The sequence below is a fragment of the Bos grunniens genome, chromosome 9 (genome assembly GCF_055505025.1).
Source record: "Bos grunniens cultivar Pamir isolate PY7600 chromosome 9, Bosgru_T2T1.0, whole genome shotgun sequence".
In the NCBI taxonomy this organism is placed as follows: domain Eukaryota; kingdom Metazoa; phylum Chordata; class Mammalia; order Artiodactyla; family Bovidae; genus Bos; species Bos grunniens.
The window spans coordinates 95,858,957-95,873,254 of record NC_141173.1 but is presented as its reverse complement, the minus strand read 5'-3'; the positions used below and the strand labels follow the sequence as shown (position 1 = coordinate 95,873,254).

General features: G+C 43.0%; 1 protein-coding gene across 11 annotated transcripts in view; it reads right to left on the bottom strand.

Annotated features, from left to right (window-relative positions):
- TULP4 (TUB like protein 4) overlaps positions 1-14,298 on the bottom strand; it is a 199,147-nt gene that overhangs the window by 50,245 nt on the left and 134,604 nt on the right. For 9 of the 11 annotated variants that reach the window (XM_086318544.1, XM_086318548.1, XM_086318543.1 and 6 more), the window contains one exon: positions 7,710-7,871. The exons of the other annotated variants lie outside the window; for them this stretch is intronic. In XM_086318544.1, coding sequence (XP_086174670.1) covers positions 7,710-7,871 — 162 coding nt within the window. The remainder of the gene's footprint in view (positions 1-7,709; positions 7,872-14,298) is intronic. 11 annotated transcript variants of the gene reach the window in all.

Sequence of the window (14,298 nt, the reverse complement as noted above, 5' to 3'; positions counted from 1 at the left end):
CCCCCCACCCCCGTACCATGGAGACCAAGGTCTGCAATACAGTAACTGTGGTGCATCATTCACTTACAACTCCCGTGTAACAGTTAAAAAAATGAATAGGGGTCTTAGGCACACTGGGGAAAGAGGAGAATTCCAGATTAACTCTGAAAAGTCTGTTGGCACAGGATTAAAAGAGTTCTCATTACTATAGAGAAGAGATCAAAGAGCTGGAAATAGAGGGGCCAGCTATGACACAGGAAGAAAAGAGGTAAAGAATCTGAGGGCGGGTGGTCTGTGAAGATGCCATCAATCCTATCCCACTGCCCTCGGGCAGTACCACAGGGATACATGCCAGGCAATGGGAACACTGAATCTTCTGAAAATCCTGACACCATGGCTCTGGGGCGCAATGGTAAAGAATCCTCCTGCCAATTCAGGAGACGCAAGAGATGTGGGTTCGATCCCTGGGTCGGGAAGATCCCCTGGAGACGGAAATGGCAACCCACTGCAGTATTCTTGCCTGGGAAATCCCACGGACAGAGGAACCCAGTGGGCTGCAGTCCACAGGGTCGCAGAGTCAGATGTGACTGAGCACACAAACACGCACAATCTTGCAAAGAGTGTTCTCAAAGGAACCACATGGATTTTCTTGGTAGAGTATCCTAGCAGCTAATACCTGTCACTGAGTTGAATTTTCTATATCATGGATCAGGATTAAACCAACAATGATCACATTCAGGAACTGTTTTGGGATTTGAGAAAGAGGAAGAATTCAGTTATTAGGATCCTCATTCAAACTGCTTTCTAAAGAAGGGATACCACAGAACCTAAAAAAAACAACAATCAACCAGCCTTAACTAATGAAAGATTCCACACAAGTGTCAATAGATTTGAAAAAACCAAAAAATTAGACTTTGTGTAAAAGAGTTATGATAAAAAATGTATGCAGGGTCCCCCCAGGGCAGGCTCTGTGGGGTAAACCAAGAATTCCTCTCATGTCTGTGTGGCACCCGAAGATGGGAGGAGACACGGAGAGTCCTCAGGCGAGGCCAGGGCTGGATCATCCCCAGGTGCCAAGGCCGGGGGAGCTGACTGGACAGAAGAGGGGCAAGGGCAGAAGGAACAGCCTGTGTGAAGGTAGAAAAGCCATGTGAGCTCAGGAAACTAGTCCACTAGGGCGAGTGTGAAGGAGGCAGCTGGGCAGAGAGAAGCCTGGAAATGCATGAGGGCTTGCAGGATGAACTGACACCTTCCCCAAAACCCAAACAGTTGTGTTTAACAAGTGTAAAACTCTCACAGAGAACTGGAGACAGTAAGTCAGCAGACAGAGAAGTCAACGCTTAAGAGAGTGGACAGCAGACAGGTACATGGTAAGCGACAGAACAGACCAGAGCCAGCTGAAGCCCAAACCTGCAGCGGAAAGCACAGAAGAAAGCTGATTCCACCTCACCTTCCCAAAGTGGACTGGCTGATGTCTTGAAAAGGAACGGCTAAACCGCCGCATCTCCTCCCCTCCCAGGCAGACGAGTGCACGTCTTACTCTCAGAAGGGGCTGAACAGAAGGCGCAGACAGAGCTCAGGGGTCTATGGTGAAAAACCCAGCAATTCAATGATAAAAGTGAGTCCAGTTCAGCCACCAGGTAAGGCCCACAGGCAGCCAACCTCCAACACTGCCATGGTAGAGAAGATAGTACAAGACTCTGAAGTCCAGATGGGTCTTCCAAGCAGAAGGACAGGTTCACTCACTACCCCACCCCCCAGGCTTTACTTTTTAGCATCCACATTACAAATATGAGGGGACAACCAAGGATCACCACACATTTGAGAAAAGCATCTAATATGAAAAAGAAAAGCCAAAACCAAACCAGAAAGAACATAGAAAAGAAAGACAATGAAGAATGCAGAAGAATACTTCAAAAACTCAACATCCTCACATTGTTTTGTCCTCCATGAAATAAGAATTATATATATATATATATTAAAAAGAACAGATCATAATCTAATCAGAAAACAAAAATAGAGCTTCAAAAAGTTAAAAATGTGACAGCATTAATTTTTTCGAAGTCAAAGAAAACTTGGAGTATATAGCTCAGCACATCACCTAGAAAATTACATTAGGCAAAGAAAAGAAACTGGGAGAGAAAAGAATTAAAATCAAATCATCAATCTAAAGGACACCTGAATAATAAGATTTCCTGAAAGCGAAAAGAAAATATCACAGAGCTATGACAAGTCCTTGGAGGCAAAGGATGAGTTGGAAAGTGACCACCATGTTCCAGCCAAACCGGTGAGAGAGACAAAGCACATCTTGAAATTCACAACACTGATGACGTGTTCCACCAAAATGAAGGGACAAACCACAGAAATACAGGTGCTGGTCCGAGATAAACAGAGGGAGATGAAGGAACGGGCTCAGGCTCCAGGTGTGCTGCAGGCCGAGAGCAACCGGTCCAGGCTGAGGGCCCAGGAAACAAGTGAGTCAGACGCGCCGCTTGGGGTAGTGAAACACTTCAGAGGAGCCTTTCAAGTGTTTGGAGAGTGGAAGGATTAGTTCGTGATTGGCACACTGACAACCAAGCAAATAAGTCAGGCAATTTGACTAATTCTGGAAAAAGCAAACGACTGCATGACGATGGCAATGCCACCCTGGCTCTGTGATGAGTCACGTGTGCCCTCAGCAGGAAGACTGAGCACGCTGGGTGGGCGGGATGGGGTGGGGGCGTGGGCGGCCATGGAATAGGGGGAGAGCCAAGTCCTCATCTCCCAGGTAGGAAGTCAGTGGAGAACACCCGAGGCCAAAAAACATCAAGCTGGCAAATAAGCCCACCACTCAGAAATCTGGAGGGAAACAAGCAAAAGTGGTGACCACGGGAGCAGGAACCTGGGAGCGGGAGGGATGGCACCAGGAACTGAAAGGTAGCTTGTGTTTTGTGTTTTTAAAAAATATTAATTATAAACCTAGCGCTACTATTTGACTTTTAAGAACTACAGCTCTTTAATAAAAGTAAAAACAGGAAGGGAAGCTAGAGAGGGACCAGGGTCACACCCTGACATCACCTCTAAACTCATGGGGGTGGGGCTGCCCTGGGCTCCTCCGGGTGTTCTCCGCCTCCTCCCCGCCCCCACGCCGAGCCCCCTGCCCCAGGAAGGCAGCCACACCCAACTCTGTGAGGAATACACCCGGTGTGCAAGCCACTGCTGCGGCCAATGGGAACTTCCTAGTGACTTCAAAGAACTGAATAGCCACTCATTCCCTCACGGGACATGAACCAAGAAAAAGGCAGCCCGGCTGGCAGAAGCAGCCACTGGACACAACAGAAGACATCAGCCCGGGGAAGAAGTCATAGACAAGGAGAGTTGGGAAGAACTTGCTAAGTTGCTAAGTCACGTCAGTCGTGTCCGACTCTGTGCAACCCCATAGACGGCAGCCCACCAGGCTCCCCCGACCCTGGGATTCTCCAGGCAAGAACACTGGAGTGGGTTGCCATTTCCTTCTCCAATGCATGAGAGTGAAAAGTGAAAGTGAAGTCGCTCAGTCGTGTCCGACTCTGTGCGACCCCATGGACTGCAGCCTACCAGGCTCCTCTGTCCATGGGAGTTTCCAGGCAAGAGTACTGGTGTGGGAGCCCCCAAATCCACCAGCCCTACTCCAGAATTTAGGCATGTGGAGCCTTAACTATCTTCCCTGATGTCAGCCTGAGAATAATCATCTGTAACTTTTCAATACAAGTAAATAATTCCTGGCAATAAAGTATTCAGGAGGTGGACTCAATAGGGCTAAGTGACTAAGCAGAGGGTACAGACAAAGGAAGAAGGAAAGTTGAGCACAAATCTCGCCTGGTGTGGAGATGATCAGCAACAGAGGCGCAGGGTGGGCGTGGAGACTGACTCGGAGCACGGACCACGTGGAATTCCAGCGGCGGGGGGCGGGGTGGGGTGTGGTCTGTGGGCAGCCTGGGCTTGGTGCAAAGGACAAGAGGGAGACGGGAGCACAGCAGAGCTGGGAAGTTAGAGATGCACATGAGGCAGCAGAAGAAATTACCCCGAGGGCAGGAGAAAAGCGGGGGAAGGCTGAGGCTGAAGCCCAGCAAGAGAAGAGGAGTGCAGGAGCCCAGGGCGGCTGCTGGGAGATGGCCTTCAGCCAAGGGAGGAGCCCGGGGAGAAGATGTTCCAAGACCCCAGAGCCCGGGGGCAGGCAGCTTGAGAAGATATCGGGGGAAGCTGGCAGGATAGGCCAGCAGTCCAGGACTGGGTCCAGTGGGAAGGGCAACTGGCTCGGGGAGGGAAACCGCAAACGCCGAGACGGAACAAGCCCTGTTTGATCAGGGTCTGCGCTGACTGTGGAAACGCGTGTTGCTAACTCGCCTCACCGGCACATGGCTTTGACATCTGAGGTCCCTTAAAAGAAGCCAAACACAGTTGGCGCACCCAGACCATCACATGCCTCTCGAGGGAGCTGTGACAGAGAAGGGGCAACTGAGACAAGAATGGGACAAGGCCATCAGCCTGAGACGTCCTCTGCAGAACCCTGGTCCCTGCCCCAGAGGACTGGTTCTGCGAGCTGCTTTCTTGCAGTTCTCCCAGGAAGGGCGGAAACTAGGGAGAGTTTTCTTCTGGTGCTTTTCTGCTCAAAACTGTGACCACAAAATTCTTTCTTCATTTAACCTAAATTTGTCAGCTCCAAGTCTGAGGCTCTTTCCTCTGTCCTGCTCTTGCGGGCACAGATCCTCGGTGTCCTCTGAGGAGAGGGGTGTTTGACCCGAGACACAGACTGGATCGCCTGCCAGCACGCCTACCTTTCCTAATGGAGACACACCTCAAGTTCTCCAGAGCCAGCTGAAAGGCTCTGACAGTGAGCGACACTCGGCCAAGGCTCAATGCGAGTTGGCTGCGTATCTGTAAATGTTTATGTCTGAAGAGCCACAGTGTCAACCCACCCAGACCACCCCCTCAAAAAACTGAAAAAAAAAAAAATATATATATATATATATGACAAATAGGAAAATACTAGATCTCAAAATCACTTGTTTGTAAAACAGTACTGCTTGTATTTTAAAGAGTTAACAGGAAGCAGCCTAGAATCGCATCACAATCAGAACTGTCTCAAGATGAGAGAGTAACAATGACATATATACATGACCATGTGTAAAACAGATAGCTAGTGGGAAGCTGTTGCACAGCACAGGGGGCTCAGCCTGGTGCCCTGTGATGACACAGAGGGGTGGGATGGGGGTGGAGGGAGGCTCAACAGGGAGGGGATATATGTATACTTGTGGTTGATTCACGCTGTTGTCCAGCAGAAACCAACACTGCAAAGCAATTATACTGCAACAAAAACATAAATTAAAAAAGAAAGATGTGGCGAGGGGTGGGGGGGCATCCCAGAGCTGTTTACATCAAAGACAGAAGGTTATTAACTACATTACAAACACTACACTGTCTTCATACTCTTTTTCCATGAATAATTTTGAAACCAAGCAAGAGATATGAAAGAATGACCGAGACAGAGGGAGGAATGTTTCAGTTCAAACATGACCCACAGAGCATCCATTCATTTCTTCTCTGTGTTGAATTCCTCCAAGGTCGGCAATATTTTTTGAAAGGCCATGGAGCACTTTGCTCAAATGAAACTTCATCCATTAGCTCCAAATACAGACCGACAAAAACAGTCATCTAGACAGAGGCGTGGGCCAGGAGCCCAACCACCTGCAAAGCTGCTCTGAGGTCCTGCCGACCGGCCAAGGGAACCAAGTCCATGGCCTCAGCCGGGCTTCAAAGCCGCAGCCCATCTCCACTCCATCCTGCCCACGCTGTCTGCTACCTCAGCAACCACGCTGGACGCAGCACATGACGCCTGTGGGCCTGCCTCCTGGAGCGGCCCAAGGGCCTCAAAGGCAAGCGGGCATCTCACCCACTGTGTCCCCCGCATCTCCAGGCCCCATGCCTGTCACACTCCAGGTGTGCAGTCTGCTGGGGTCATATGGTTGGCACAGCTCACGGGGGACCGAGACAGGAGTCTCACGGTTCCATCACTCTAGGCGAGAGAAGAATGTGAAGCCGAGACTTCCTCTGACATAGTCTGAAGTGCCTGCACATGTGTTCCCTTATCTGGTCATTACAAAAGCCCTGGGAATTAGGCAGGAAATAATTCACACCCCTCTTCACAGAGGAGGAAACTGAAGCAGGGAGAGGTTAAATGCCTGTGTGCGAGGTCACTCACTGGGCCACGGACGCAGCTTCTGAGCAGACAGCAGAGACAGCAGAAGCCTACAGAAATAAACCAATGCGATAAATAAACCCAAGTGCTTCACGGAGAAACACACATATGCTACTGGGTAATCAGATGCCTCTAGGGGAGGGTGAGGGAAGAGACTCAGAAATTCAGAACAGACTACCTTTTGTAATTCTCACAACACAAATTTTGAGAAGAGGAAAAAATATTGAACATTTTTACTTGAAAAAACTGTAAATACGAAATACACAGTGACTACATGCAAGCAATTCATTAAAAAAAAGTTCCCCCCAAATTTATGGTTTCATATTATACTTTACCAAAATTAAACTGAAATCTTGAGTGTGAAATGTCCTGGCATTTAATGGATTCTGCTGTACTTGGAAAACACAAGTTTTATATTTACAAAGGTTTTACTTAAAAAAATAAGTAAATAATCAATATATGATTTTATTAGGTTATTATATATTGTCTTATCATGAATATAAAATAGGCACATTAAAGGAAAATTTGAAATCATGTTTTAAAAATGACTCAGAGGCGTATCGGCATAAAGTTACCACCTCCTTGCGACACTTTGATTAATTTCCTTCCAGTTCTTTTTACAAGATGGGTAGTTTCCTTTGGTTGTTTTATGATGTGGTACTCACACCATACATACAATTTCGTTATCCTGGCTTTTTTCTTAACACTATATCACAAGAGCCCTTTTAGATTATACATCATCTTTATAACCACAATCTCTAACTTACTGAACTCCAATATGATCTTTCAAGTGGTTATACCACGGTTTACTTAACCATTTTTATACTAGCAGACTGCTGCCAAACTTTTACTATCATAAATGCTTTAATGACTACAACTTTTATTTTCTTCCCATTTTGTTTTAGATAAATTCCTAAAGCATATTACTAGATCAAAACAGATGATAATTTTTAAGACCTGCTTAAAAATTGTATTAAATTTTTGCTTCCTCAAAGATCTAATGCATATTATTACGGGCAATGAATGAGAATATGTATTTAATTAAACTCTTATGAATGATCAGTAAAATCATCTATATCACTTTTTCTGTTAATAAGTGAAAATATACCCTCACTGTATAATTTTGCTTTTTTCCCCCAGAACACATACATGGTGGGAACACCATGATTACTGACAAGCTGAACCTCTTTTGTGAATAATTTATGTTCATTATCCATTTATTAATTGGCTCTTTCTGTAGACTTTAAAATACTTTTGTATGAGTATTTTGTATAATTACATTCTTAACTCTGTTTACAATACTGACGGGGAATATTATTTCCTCAATCTATGGTTCACACAAAATTTTTGTGTCGGTTGTTACTTGGGCAAGCTCAGTGCTCTTTTCCTTTGTGACTCTTCACGAGCCTTTTGAGGTGGCTCTTCCCCACCCTCTCCCTGTGTTAATACTTACTGCCTTTCCCCCTCAGCTCACGCGGTTTGAACATGACACATCGCGTGCAAGAGGTGTTACCTGCTGGTCGTCAGGCGTCCATATGCCACAGGTGATCTGACTTTCCAAGTTGATCTCAGATGACCAGTGTCTTTGTCCACTGACAGAACCAACCAGGACAAACCCATCTCGATATGAGATCAGTGCTTGTGTCCCATCGTGGCTCCACGTGAAATCGCTCACCTTTGGGACACACAGACAAAAGGAGTCAGCTTGTAATCTGAAAGGGAAAGCACTATCTGTAGGCATTACCTGAGCCTTTGGCTAAAATCAAGATGGCCTTAAACAGACACTATACTACGTTGTATGTATTTTAACAGTAATATATAAAAGACACTGTTTGGAAAGCATACGCCAGTGCATGCTAAGGGCTTCACACACACGTTACTTCATCAAGCCCATGATAATACCTCCCATAGAGGACATATGTAACTCCTCCCTGGTCTTACAGAGTGGCCAGTGGCAGAGCCAAGACCGTCCCAGGGCTGTGTCCCAGCATCCTTGCATTTAAACACTGTTTGGTCTATGGCCTCCCCATTATATTAATAGATTCTCCATCAATGTCTCTTGGTCACTTATCAAGAAAGCAAAGGTTATAGATGGTTTCTGATCATATGTTTCTCAGTCTTGCTAACATTCCCACAATCAAAATGAGAAATAATCTAACCAGAAAACATTACTTATACTTGTGTGTTGAGTTCTATCAAATGCATTTATTCAAATGACCACATGTTTTTTTCTCTTAATCTATTACCGCAGTAAATTACTTCTCAGTTTTATGCCATCCTGCATAGCTACAAAAAGCCCAACCTGGAGATAAAGTATTGCCCTTTGAAGCTGAAGTTGATTTGCTTATGTGTTTGGAATTTCTACATCTACAACTATATACAGGACTGAGTCAAACTCATGATTTTTTTTTTAATGTCTTTGTTTGAATTTATTAGGGTTATGCTGACCTCTCAGTTTGAGATGGACGGTAGTCCCTTTTCTTCCATGGCTGGGAAGAATTTGTATAAACCAGCCTGACCTGTTGCCTCAAAGGCCAGTGGAACATGCCTGTGAAACCATCTGGCTCTGCACTTTTCTATGGGAAGATTTTTAACCATTGCTTCACTTTATTTAATAGTGTTAGCACCAGTCAAACTTTCAAGCTTTTTACTTCTTCTTCAGTCAATTCTATTACAAAATATTTTCAGGAATATGTAAGTTCATTTAAGTTTTCAAAACTCTTGGCAAGTAGTTGTTGATAGTACTCACTATTCTTTTAAATACCAACTTTACTGAGCTATAATTTATATGTAATGAAGCTCCCTTTGGCAGTCAATTCCCTACCCTCACCCTTGGTCTGAGGCAACCAATGATCTAATTTCTGTCACTAGCTGTTTATTCTAGGAACTTTGCATGAACAGAAGCACACAGTATGCTCACGTTTGTTTATGACTGGTTTTACTGAGAGTAGTAACTTTGAGAGTATTCTGAACTCTTGTGTGCACCAGCAGTTCATTCCTTTTTATAGATGAGCAATATTCTATTGCATAAATGTGCCACCACTTATTCATTTCTCCAAATTGATGGGTATTTGGGGTTGTTTCCAGCATTGGGTTATTTTACAAAACTGCTGTGAAGATTCATGTGCAAGACTTTTTGTAGACATATGGTTTCATTTTTTCTCAAGTAAATACCTAGGAACGGAATTAATTGCTGGGTCAAACGTAAGTGTATGTTTAAATGCATAAGAAATTACCAAACTTTTCCAAAGTGGATAAACCATCTTACACTCCCATTAGCAGTGTGAGCGAGTAGGTCCACACCTCACCAACACTTGATGTTGCGTCTTTTATTTTAGCTATGCTAGGTATATAGTGGTAGGACACTGTTTTTAATTTTAATTTAATTCCCGAATGACTAATATGCTGAGCGTCATTTCATGTGCTTCTTGATTATTTGCACATCGTCTTTTAGACCCTACCTGTTCACTTTCCCTGCCATATATATTTGTATATCTGTTCATGTTTACCTATTATAAATATATACATACATATGTAAATACACACACATACATACATTCACACACATATACATGTGTCTTTTACTTTACTTTGATGTAAAAATTCTAGATACAATCCTCTATCAGAATATATGCTTCAAGAAATTCCCCCCACTCTGTACCTCGCCTTTTCATTTTCTTATCAATCTCTTTCAAAAAGTAAAAGTTTTAAATTTTGATGAAGTCCAATGTCAAGTTTTCTCTCTTATGTTTCAGGTTTTTTGTATCCAATCCAAGAAACCTTTACATAACCCAACACTGCAAACCCAAGTTTTCCAGAAGTGTTATTTAGTCGGTAAGTTGTGTCTGACTCTCTGCTACCTCAAGAACTGAAGCATGCCAGGCTCCTCTCTCCTTCACCTTCCGGAGTTTGCTCAAATTCATGTCCATTAAATCAGTGATGCTATCTACAATTTCATTCTCTGCTACCCTCTTCTCCTTTTGCCTTCAAATTTTCCCAGCATCAGAGTCTTTTCAAAGGAGTCAGCTCTTTGCATCAGGTGGCCAAAGTATTGGAGCTTCAGCTTCAGCATCAGTCCTTCCAATGAATATTCAGGGTTTATTTCCTTTAGGATTGACTGGTTTGATCTCCTTGTTGTCCAAGGGACACTTAAGAGTCTTCTCCAGAACCACAGTTCGAAAGCATCATTCTGCAGCGCTCAGGCTTCTTTATGGTCCAACTCTCATGTCCATGACTATTGGAAAAACCACAGCTTTGACTATATGGACCTTTGTCAGCAAAATGTATCTGCTTTTTAATATGCTGTCTAGGTTTGTCATAGCTTTCCTCCCAAGGAGAAAGTGACTTGTAATTTCATGGCTGTAGTCACTGTCCACAGTGATTTTGGAGCCGAAGAAAATAAAATCTGTCACTGCTTCCACTTATTCCCCTTTTATTTGCCATGAAGTGGTGAGACTGGATGCCAAGATCTTAGTTTTTTGAATGTTGAGTTTTAAGCCAGCTTTTTCACTCTCCTCTTTCACGCTCATCAGAGGCTCTTTATTTCCTCTTCATTCTCTGCCATTAGGGTGGTATCATTTGCATATCTGAGGCTGCTGATACTTCTCCTGGCAATCTTGATTCCAGTTTGAGATTCATCCAGCCCAGCATTTCGCATGATGTACTCTGCACAGAAGTTAAGGGTGACAATACACAGCCTTGTCGTACTCCTTTCCCAATTCTAAACCAGTCATTTGTTTGAAGTTTGGTTCTAATTGTTGCCTCTTGATCTGCATACAGATTTCTCAGGAGACAGGTAAAGTGGTCTGGCATTCCAGAAGCATATGCTTTTACATTTATGTCTATGTTTCATTTAGAAGTTAATTTCTGCACAGAGTATATGGTAAGAATCAAGGTTCTACTTTTTAAATTTTCAGTACAGATATTCAGTTTTTCTGCACCATTTGTCAAAAAGACTATTCCCAGTACGTCAACTAGACTTACTGTGGTGATCATTTCCCAATAGATACAAAAACTGAATCTTTATGTTGTACATCTGAAATCAATATAATGTTGTATGTTATCATACTTCAACTTAAAAAAAGACTTTTCTTCCCCTTACTGAATTACGTACGCATCTTTTATTTACCTTTGATTACCTTGTAATCTCTACCTTATCTATAGTTATGTTCAACTTTTCATTCATAAAATTATTTTAGGTTTTATCTTTCTTTCTCTTACTCAAGTCTTGCCAGCAATTTATCAGTTTCATTGATTTGTTTCCAAAGAACAAATTTTGGGGGATTGAACCTGGGCCCAGGCAGTGAAAGCACTGAGTTCTAACCACTGGACCACCAAGGAATTCCCAGCAATTTCTTATGTTTTTGTTATTAACTTCTAACCCATTCAGAAATTACAGTCTGTAATCATGACACCTACCAATCAAAATCTGTTTTTGTTTTATTAACATCCTAAAATCCAGGGTGGCAAACTATGGCCAGTGGGCCAAATCTGCCCTGCCACCTGTTTTTGAACAGTCCAAAAACTATAGTTTTAAAGGATCAGGGAAAAAAATTAAGAGAAGACTATTTTGTTATATGCAAAATTATATAAAATTCAAATTTTGGCATTCATAAACAAGCTTTTAATTTTATCAACAGAAACTTTTCTGGTTTCCTTTCTTGTTATACAGTACTTATATAACATCCTAAAGTGTGATTCCTAGTCCACAAAGCCTAAAATATGTACTATCTGCCCCTTCAAAGAAAAAATCTGTGAAACCTTAGAACATGATCAATTTTTGTAAACATTCAAATGATCTTTGGTTCTCTAATTGGTGAATTCAGAAACTAAAAATGTCCATTAGGTCAAGCTTGTTAACTGTGTTGCTCAGATTTTCTAAACCTTTGCTGATTCCTTTTGTTGTTGAAACCTCTCAGTATATCAATGAATTTATCAATCTTTACTTTCAGTTCTATCAATTTCCTTCATGTGTTTTGATATTATTATTAAGTACATATATATTTAAAATATCTTCTTAGTAAACTACACCTTTTATCATTATGTGGTAGCACTCTACAAACTAAACATTACTTTCTATCTTTAAGTCTATCTTATCTGAAGGTAGTATTTGCTATCCCAGCTTTTTTTTTCTGGATATATGCTTAATATATTTTTTCATCCTTTTAAACTTGTACACGTCAAGGTTCAGATATGACTCTTAATAAAGACATGGCTATGTTTTTAAAAATGCAATCAGTCAAGCATCATCTTGATTGGTGAAGTCAGTCCATTTACATTTATTCTAATTAGTGGTATTTTGATCCTGTTTCTATCACCTGAATTTACTTTTTCAGTTTGTGTGTGCGTTAGTCGCTCAGTCGTGTCTGACTCTTTGTGACCCCATGGACTGTAGCCCACCAGACTTCTCTGTCCATGGGGTTTTCCAGGCAAGAAGATTGGAGTGGGTTGCCATTTCCTTCTCCAGGGGATCTTCCTGACCCAGAGATCAAACCCATGTCTCCTGCATTGCAGGCAGATTCTTTACCATCTGAGCTACCAGGGAAGCCATTTGTATTACCTTTTATATCTTTTTTAACCTAAAAAGAAATTGGTATCTATGATTTTCCCTGTTGCTTATACTTGGAAATGTTCACCTCCTTTAAAATTTGTAGCACTACTAGATTTATCACATTTCAGATAATAATAAAATAAATGAACAAACACAAAAAAGGACATGAACTTTTTGCTGTTTCCCCACACGGAGTTATAGGTTGTCAGCGACCAGCATGTTTCCATTACGACCATGGCAGAACTGTGTGAGATAACTTCTCGACCGCTCATCTGAAGTTACTGAAAAAATGCTGTTTGCTTAGGAAAACTCAGAATTTTGGTTTCTCCGTCCTTATGTTCCAACCAATTAAATTATTTAGTTTTTCTTAAGGACCAAAAAGATTTTTGACAGACAACACATTAATTCTGCAATAAAATTTAGAAGTCCTTTCATTTTGCAATGATAACACTACTTATTTACATGTGGTTTAACTCATTTATCTTTGTATAAAAGGAGCAGTTTCTTACTAGAGGCTAAAACATATAGCCAGTGATAAGTCGCTTCTCTGAGATACCAGCAATGTTACAATCACAAAAAATTGGTAATACAGAATGTTTATCGGAGAAGGCAATGGCAACCCACTCCAGTACTCTTGCCTGAAAAATCCCATGGACGGAGGGGCCTGGTGGGCTGCAGTCCATGGGGTTGCTAGGAGTCGGACATGACTGAGTGACTTCACTTTCACTTTTCACTTTTCACGCATTGGAGAAGGAAATGGCAACCCACTCCAGTGTTCTTGCCTGGAGAATCCCAGGGACGGGAGAGCCAGGTGGGCTGCCGTCTATGGGGTTGCACAGAATCGGACACGACTGAAGCGACTTAGCAGCAGCAGCAGCAGAATGTTTATAGAAACTAATTGGGAGTATTAAATTAGGTCAGCACAGAGTGATAAGTCTATATTAAAACTGGGAAAACAGAACCAGGGGAAAGGAGTTCCCCGTGCTCTAATGGAAACAAGCAGAAAGCCCTTCTTTGCCAGTCTTTCTGAGGCAGAGGCTGCTGCATTCCTGCCCTGATGAAAGCGAGCAGCCTGACGGCCCCTGCCCAAGGCAGCCTTTCCTCAGTCAGCCCGAGACCTGTGCCTGGCACAGCCGGCCTGTGACTAATACTATAACATAATGCAGGCAACGCCTCCAGACTCATTTCTGAAATAAAGGACTCACAATCATTTCCTGAAAAAAGGAGTGATAAAGCTTCACTTGGCTTCTGCCAAATGTTTGGTTACTTCATGACAATGAAAGGCACACTACATAACAAAGATCACCTGTCATTTCTTCTCCAGAGTCTCACGGCTCTCTGGGCAGATTTCAAGGACGGGCCTCCTCCCCGCAGACACTGCTGCCAGCGCACAGCCCTTTGCTCCCTCCACCAGTGAGTCATCGTCATCGGAGCGTGACGCTTCTCAGACAAGACGTGGCCCCAACAGAATTAAAAGCAACTGAAACTCCCCAAAATGCAAGCGCTTAACCATACTTGCTCAGTGGGTTCTGAGGTTTGCAGAATCAGAAGG